This window comes from Oncorhynchus gorbuscha, linkage group LG11 (assembly GCF_021184085.1).
Source record: "Oncorhynchus gorbuscha isolate QuinsamMale2020 ecotype Even-year linkage group LG11, OgorEven_v1.0, whole genome shotgun sequence".
Lineage (NCBI taxonomy): Eukaryota > Metazoa > Chordata > Actinopteri > Salmoniformes > Salmonidae > Oncorhynchus > Oncorhynchus gorbuscha.
Window position 1 is genome coordinate 39,949,414 of NC_060183.1, and position 8,914 is coordinate 39,958,327.

The window sequence follows — 8,914 nt, forward strand, 5'->3', positions numbered from 1 at the left end:
ATGTAGCGAGGATCAGCCGACTAGAGCATACAGGTCGCAGTGGTGGGTGGTATAAGGTGCTTTAGTAACAAAACGGATGGCACTGTGATAAACTGCATCCAGTTTGCTGAGAAGAGTATTGGAAGCTATTTTGTAGATGACATCGCCGACGTCAAGGACCGGTAGGATAGTCAGTTTTACTAGGGTAAGTTTGGCAGCGTGAGTGAAGGAGGCTTTGTTGCGGAATAGAAAGCCGACTCTAGATTTGATTTTAGATTGGAGATGTTTGATATGATTCTGGAAGGAGAGTTTACAGTCTAGCCAGACACCTAGGTACTTATAGATGTCCAGATATTCTAGGTCGGAACCATCCAGGGTGGTGATGCTAGTCGGGCGTGCGGGTGCAGGCAGCAAACGGTTGAAAAGCATGCATTTGGTTTTACTTGCGTTTAAGAGCAGTTGGAGGCCACGGAAGGAGTGTTGTATGGCATTGAAGCTCGTTTGGAGGTTAGATAGCACAGTGTCCAAGGAAGGGCCAGAAGTATACAGAATGGTGTCGTCTGCGTAGAGGTGAATCAGGGAATCACCCGCAGCAAGACCAACATCATTGATATATACAGAGAAAAGAGTCCCCATAGAGACTGCCAGAGGACCGGACAACATGCCCTCCGATTTGACACACTGAACTCTGTCTGCAAAGTCGTTGGTGAACCAGGCAAGTCAGTCATTACAAAAACTGAGGCTACTGAGTCTGCCGATAAGAATATAAGCCTTGGCCAGGTCGATGAAGATGGCTGCACAGTACTGTCTTTTATTGATGGCGGTTATGATATCATTTAGTACCTTGAGCGTGGCTGAGGTGCACCCGTGACCGGCTCGGAAACCAGATTGCACAGCGGAGAAGGTACGGTGGGAAATCGAGATGGTCAGTGATCTGTTTGTTGACCAGGCTTTCGAAGACCTTCGATCGGCAGGGCAGGATGGATATAGGTCTGTAACAGTGTGGGACCAGGGTGTCTCCCCCTTTGAAGAGGGGGATGACTGCGGCAGCTTTCCAATCCTTGGGGATCTCAGACTATATGAAAGAGAGGTTGAACAGGCTGGTAATAAGGGTTGCGACAATGGCGGTGGATAGTTTCAGAAATAGAGGGTCCAGATTGTCAAGACCAGCTGATTTGTACGGGTCTGGGTTTTGCAGCTCTTTCAGAACATCTGCTATCTGGATTTGGGTAAAGGAGTAGCTGGGGAGGCTTGGGCGAGTAGCTGGGGGGGGGGGCAGAGCTGTTGGCCAAGAATAGTCTGATGGATGACTATATTAGCCTGTCACTTGTCAATGATATATTATCATTTGTGAGTGATGCCCAGCTTGTGTAGGCAAGTAAGGCAAGAAACTTTTTCTTACGACGTATTCACATCATAGTCTCACACCTCATGTAGCCTAGTCCACAGGCCTATATGTTATTGATAAAGTTTATATCACAACTAAGTGGCCAAATAACTAATTGAAATTAAGAACATTAATCTGCTTTACAACCGGTCCAGAGCCTAACTGGCATCCTTAGGCGGCGCGTGAGTTTCAGGTTTTGAGGAAGATAATTTTCACCATTAAAATGCACCTTTATAATAAAGCATTACATGCATAATAGCATTTGTGGTCACTTTTGAGAATGGTGGTGTCCCGCTAATTGATTTCATTTAGGAACATTCGCACATAGCCTACTGCCGTTTGTGCATTACTGCACTTATAATGTGAAGAAAAAGACTAATCGTTTATGAACATTTTAAGCTAAACATTATGATCTGTTTCATCAGCCTCATTTCTTTTGAAATGTCTTTTTTGATGCGAGTGGTTCTATTAATTTGGGTTTTGAATATTTCGGTCTCACACTGAAGGATAAATTGACCAATAGAATAGGTCAACTTTATACTATGGGGGATAGTAGATTGACATAGGCTAGTGCTTTTGCTGTTTGTTAGGCCTACTCATCTTGTTGGCTGACGAAAGTAAATGTGGACAGTTCTTCCAATATCTTCAATATGCACCTCGGGAACTCGATAAGAAGGAAGTGGTCCTGGAGCCCAACGCCAGTTGAGTCCCGGGACCACCCCGTAGAATGTATGCACACATGACTGTAAGTCGCTTTAGATAAAAGCGTCTGCTAAATGGCACATATTATATTATTATTATTTATTATTACATATTAAGGACCCAATCAGTTGAGTCCCCGATGTGCCTGTCAGATGCCTGTGAGAAGAATCTGATCACGTGAGAAGAATCTGATCACGTCAGAAGCATTGGTTAATAAGAATTTAGATATCTGAGAGCAATGTGAGTGAGAGGTGCTTTGGAACATGCAACTGGGAGAAGGGAATTACACATGGTCATGACTGTCACATTACCTGCAGTACACTTCATGTCTGACAGGGGGAGTAAAGTGCATTTGTTTCTGTTAGATTGTAAACAGTGTCAGCAAAAGTTTGAAGTTACACAGATACATTACTGCATTGTTATCAAAACATACTTCTTAGTATGATCGATCAATACTAGGAAATCTTAAACAAACCTAATGAACTATTCAATACCCATCCATTCATTGATTTCCCCGTAGTGTTTTTGTAGACACACCAATACCAATCAAGGAATCATTTTACTAACCACACATCTACAGTGTGTGTGTGTGTGTGTGTGTGTGTGTGTGTGTGTGTGTGTGTGTGTGTGTGTGTGTGTGTGTGTGTGTGTGTGTGTGTGTGTGTGTGTGTGTGTGTGTGTGTGTGTGTGTGTGTGTGTGTGTGTGTGTGTGTGTGTGTGTGTGTTTCCTATCAGTAACAACAGATTCAGCAGCAGCCCAATAAGAGAATCCCTCCCCTTCTTCCTGTGTGAATGTTTGGTTGACAGGCAGAAATTCCTAAAGCTGACAAGGCAAAAGTGACATTACACAATTTATTGATTAGTGTGTTTTCTGTGTGTTTTGATTTAGTGGGTTTAAAATGCATTATCAATGTTTAAAAAGAAAACAAAAGGAGAATGTGTAGACGAGTGGTTGCAGGGTAGCCTAGTGGTTAGGGCGTTGGTCTAGTAACCGGAAGGTTGCAAGTTCAAACCCCTGAGCTGACAAGGTACAAATCTGTTGTTCTGCCCCTGAACAGGCAGTTAACCCACTGTTCCTAGGCCATCATTGAAAATTTGTTCTTAACTGACTTGCCTAGTTAAATAAAGGTAAAAATAAAGAGGCAGGAAAACACTGAAAGGCTTGAAAAACACTGAAATTGGAATGCTTGCCCATCAGAACTTTCTTGACACCTTTCAAATGTTCAAACTTCAGGCTATTATTTGAATGATTAGTTTCAGTTTCAGGTACTAGACTACATGTAACCTTTCTACCCATATTCATGTCATTACTGTTCAATGAACATGTTTAGCATTTTTTTCTGGTTATTTCTTTGTCATTGCTGTATAAGCATCAGCGTGCCATGCTCTCATCTCCTCTGCGCCCGCACATGATGAGAGAACTGTTACAAAGTAACCGAAGATGAAAAAATGATAAGGGATGTGTCTTTCTACCCTTTTGCTTCCCAGTAATCTAATCCACCCACTAAAGATGTTTAATCAAATTTGATGTTTTATCTTTACGGAGTCGATGAAAACGGTCAAGTGGTCAGGAATCACATGCTGGGCTATTTACACCGGGATGGACCTGAGATATTTAAATGATCTTTCAGCGGGCCGGCAGTGTGATATACGGTCCCCTTTCAGCCAATCACAAGCCAGCCCCCACCACTATAGGACATATAGCTGGCTGTATAAAGTGTCGTGTCTTGTTCACTGACTACACAGCAACAGCAGCATAAATCATCACCCTGCTACTGCAAATTGACGGGGAAAAAGTAAGTACTGCTTTCCATTCTGTTCTTTGCACAGTGTTAGGATCTTGGGTTATGGACATTTACCAGGGGCATTTGTTCTTCAATTTGATTGATACAGAAAGACAATATTAGTCTACAGTTTTTGATGTTGCTTTTTCTGCCGGCTGTTACCAAACATTCCCTCGAATATTTCTGGATATCACATAAAGTAATACATACCAATTTATTTAATTTGGAATACCGGTAGTGTAGTATCCTAGTTCCATATGTTTAATCTTTTTTCTTGTGTTGAGCGGAAGGTAGTTTGGAGTTTTTTTTTGTTTTGTTCTCACAAACCACATTTCCATCCAACGGTGGTATAGCAAGTAAAGTACATGTCGGATAAAAGTAATGACACACCTGATGGAAACAATTTTTCAGTTAACTTTCCAAATGTCGACAACACAAAATACGCTAGACTAGGTGGAGTCTTTTTGTGTCAGTAAAATTAATTATGTGATTGTTGGTGAATATAATAACCATCATATCGAAGTAAACTTGGAGTAGTAGTGTGGACCTCACTTTACTACTCGTTGGGAAAGCATGCAGTTTATTAGGCTGCAGATTAAATAAATTATGATGAATTCACTTCACAGGATGGTGAAAGTGCAAGGTGATGTGTTTGTGAACCCTAGGTTGAATTAAAACAATAGCTGCTGATGACTTCACAAGTGATTTATTTATTACAATTGATATGACTTATAAAGGATGGTTAAATGTCATTTTCTCTGTTAAAGCTCTGGTTAAAACACTGGATGGGAGACTAAATGGATAGTTGTAGATGAAATCTCCAGTAGGAGGTGCTGCCCAGACTTTTTGTTGTATATAACGTTGAAGATCTGCCATTGTTTCAAAGGTACAAATTAAAAATGTTATGCTATATAGCTTCTTTACACTGAAAATACAAGGCTGACTCAGCTTTGCTCTCTCTCTCTCTCTCCACAGCTGTTTGACCATGATGTCCCTGTACTTGGCAGTGTTGGTGCTCTGTATGAGTGCTGTGTATGCGGCCCCTATGTTTGACTCTCAGTTGGAGGGCCACTGGCACTTGTGGAAGAACTGGCACAGCAAGAACTACCATGAGGTGGGTGTTTCAGCACAAGTAGAGGAGCACATCGTCATAGGAACCCCTCAGTAGCTCCCAACGAGTGGAGGCTGGTGGGATGAGCTTTTGGAGGATGGGTTTATTGTAAAGACTGGAATGGAATTATTGGAATGGTATCAAACATTTAGAAACCACTTTTGACTCAGTTCCATTACAGCCAGTACAATGAGCCTGTCCTCCTTTGACTCCCACCATCCTCCACTGTTCTCAACAAGGGGCTCAAATTGATCAAGTGGTGCATACATGTAGCTGTAAATTACACCTATGTATCATTAATTGCATGGATTGTGCACATAGTTCTGGGACAGTATATGATTGTGTATATTTTCTCACTGTTTTTCACTCATTGTTACAGAGTGAGGAGGGCTGGAGGAGGATGGTTTGGGAAAAGAACCTGAAAAAGATTGAGATGCACAACCTGGACCATTCTATGGGAAAACACTCCTACCGTCTGGGCATGAACAACTTTGGTGACATGGTAAGAAGAATCACCTTGCTGAGCAGTGCTTGACATGGATGAAATGGGTGCCGCTACTCATTCTGGGGGCCTGTACTGTATATATTTATATCCAGGAACTAAAGCAGTGGAAATTTTCAGGTGCTGATATCAGTTCCAGTGAACTTCTGTCCAAGTCTGTTGCTGAGACATTTTACTGTGGAGCAGGAGCTACTTTTCAGCAGCTCTTTCCCATACTGTGTGTGTGGTGTAGCTGGATCTTTTTGTTGCCATGCCATAGATTTGCTGAAGCACATACAGTATGAAATATTTCACAGGCACAGGTATCTGCGTTGACAATGAAAGCAGGAATGTATTCAGACTCGCAGGTTAGGTTTCTTCAACTATCAAGCAGAAATGGAATAGTTCTCCCGAGAAGAGAATTGAAACTTACTCGTAGTCTTTTAAAGATGCACACAGGATTTATGGCTAAGTGCACAACTTTTAAAACAGTCCTAAGACGTTAAAAAACATTACATTTCCCATTCAGATGGTAAATTACAAACCACATATTTTCAGGGAAGACATTACATTTCAAAGTGTTCTGATTCTTTCCTCCCTAGACCAACGAAGAGTTCAGGCAGCTCATGAACGGCTACAAGCAGACGACTGAGAGGAAGTACAAGGGCTCTCTGTTCATGGAACCCAATTACCTGCAGGTCCCTGAAGCTGTGGACTGGAGAGAGAAGGGCTACGTCACTCCCATCAAGAACCAGGTGAGACCTGAATCACTCATGAGTCATGACTCATCCACACACTAATGTGTCACTAAATAAGGTTTTACTTCCAGAGAACTATCTGGCTTGTTTGCGTGCTGTTTACCATGATTGTAATTTACAGTATCCAGAAGATAAGGCAGCAAATTGCGCATACATATTGTTATATATATTTTAAATGTATTTATTACTGGCGTAATATGCACATGTCAGTGTTTTCTGGCATGAAAAAGTAACAAGATGTTTAACAACCTTTACCCCCTCAGTGCTCATGTGGGTCTTGCTGGGCGTTCAGTTCCACCGGAGCCATAGAGGGCCAGCAATTCAGGAAGACTGGCAATCTGGTGTCTCTGAGTGAACAGAACCTGATGGACTGCTCCAGACCCCAGGGCAACGAGGGCTGTAATGGAGGTCTCATGGACTTGGCGTTCCAGTATGTAAAGGACAACGGCGGCCTGGACACAGAGGCGTCCTACCCCTATGTGGGCAAGGTAAGGCCCTGTGTTCTATTAGTCTGAATTCAAATATAATAGCGTATGAAGATGCATTTATTAAAAGTAAGGCCCTGTTCTTTTAGCCTGGTCCCAGATCATGCAGTTTTTGCTGTCGATCTGGAATGACTTACAACTTCAACTTTGAAAATTTGAGTTTCCACTTCATTAAAGTGGGATTTGTCTCCAAGAATGACCGACTTGTTTGAATATTTGGAATATGTTGTTTTTTACTAATCATGGCCATTGTTCTTCCCTGGTAACTCAGGATGATGATCTTTGTCACTACCGACCCGAGTTCAGTGCTGTCAATGAAACTGGCTTTGTGGACATCCCCAGTGGCAAAGAACACGCTCTGATGACGGCTGTGGCGTCTGTCGGCCCCGTCTCTGTCGCCATCGATGCCAGCCACGAATCCTTCCAGTTCTACCAGTCTGGTGAGTAGCAGTTAGCGGTGCAACTTACATTTTGTGTAACATTATTTGCAAGGATTGGATTCCCTACCTACTATTTTTTGAGGTAGCAGTGATCTGTACTGGTCTATTGTCCTGTTCACCATGTACAAATGGTGATGTCTTTGAATCAGATCAGGTGGTTTTACATACTGAGGTAAACTCCGTATCTTAGCCCACTAATTGAACCATGTCCTCTCCCTGTAGGGATCTATTATGAGGAGAAGTGCAGCAGTGAGGAGCTTGACCATGGAGTTCTGGTGGTGGGATACGGTTTTGAAGGAGAGGATGTAGATTGCAATAAATTCTGGATTGTCAAGAACAGGTACAGTACATAGTATCTTCCTAGGATGTTTTTTGTTTGTTACATCACCACTACGGGATTGGTTGATTTCCTCATCGGGGAATATGCCTCTTTTGTCCTGATACTATGGTCTAAGTCATACATTTCCCTAAAGCAGCAGTGAATCTATAATTTCCTACTAACTAGAACTGTGGGACTAACATGTTTTGTCTCTTCCTCAGCTGGAGCGAGAAATGGGGAGACAAAGGCTACATCTACATGGCCAAAGACAGGAAGAATCACTGTGGCATTGCCACGGCAGCCAGCTACCCACTGGTCTAGTGTTCTGTAAGTTCTCGAACACTAGACCCAGAGTTGTAGTTTTAGAGATGTTTGACGAACGTTCTGAAAAAAGGGCCATGATGACTGCAGTGCTGCCTTAACTAAGTCTGTGAAATGCGCAAGAGAAACCTGCTGCATGGGTTTTAAAGAAACACTGTTTTAGGGAAATTATGAAAATTCTACCTATTTTGTTTTATACTTGATTTTATGTGTGTCGGTGCGATTGTATGTGTGTGTATAGTTCTATTTGAGTTAACCATTCCGTTTATTTGTAACTTTACTTGATGAGACCAGCTAGACTACATTCTCTAGCACATGTCAATTTGTGCTTACTGTTTGTGTTTACAAGACACAGAATATATATATATATATATTCCTGAGGTTTGTTTCTGAAAGTTAGGGACACAAAGAGAACGGTACACCTGGGTTTGTTTCCTCCACTGCCTTTTATCTGCAGCTTGTGTTTGAGTAAAGGTGTTGAATAGTAATGCCTAGACAAGAGCCTAGTGATGCTGAGACTGATATGCCTCCGGGTGGTGAGAGGAGATGTATAACATTCTAACACACACATGTAGATGTGTTCAAATTGTGTTTCATAATAATAATAAACTACATTCATCAATCTGACTCCATTATCATGTGACTAACGGCTATAGATCATAAATGTATACTGGTGAATCTAGCCCACTTGTGAATCTACACATTATCACTCAGATGCTATAATTACATTTGTTCTAAGATAACTGATTATTAAAAGGATTATGCGCTGTCTATAGCACCCATCGTCCAAGCTTTAATTTATCTAGTTGATCTTAGACCAAGATGTGAAGTACCAATGTGTAATCTAATGTGTATAGTGTACATAACATTTACCATTAGACTTCATGAAATATTAGCACAACTGTAGTCTCAAGTTTAAAGTCATCTGATGTGTTACAGTTTAAACAGTAAGCATACTATTATCAAATGGTACGTCACAGTGGTCGTAACAGCTTAGAAAATACACCCCTATGACATAAAATGTACATCAAAAGATCGGTTTACCAGTGACTCCACTAATTTATGAGCTTATATTCAATCAAAGAATGGCTCTGTAAAACGAGGACTTCATTTACTCAATTCAACTAACAGGATGTATTACTCACAA

The 8,914-nt window shown here is 41.6% G+C and overlaps 1 protein-coding gene across 1 annotated transcript; it reads left to right on the plus strand.

The window, feature by feature from the left end:
• The first annotated feature begins 3,759 nt into the window (after positions 1-3,759).
• LOC124047778 (procathepsin L-like) lies at positions 3,760-8,374 on the plus strand. The gene is made up of 8 exons (XM_046368086.1): positions 3,760-3,864; positions 4,828-4,966; positions 5,343-5,465; positions 6,047-6,199; positions 6,466-6,690; positions 6,959-7,127; positions 7,350-7,467; positions 7,668-8,374. The coding sequence occupies exons 2-8, from the start codon at positions 4,838-4,840 to the stop codon at positions 7,765-7,767; spliced, it is 1,017 nt and encodes a 338-aa protein (XP_046224042.1). The 5' UTR covers positions 3,760-3,864; positions 4,828-4,837; the 3' UTR covers positions 7,768-8,374.
• Positions 8,375-8,914: the final 540 nt, after the last annotated feature.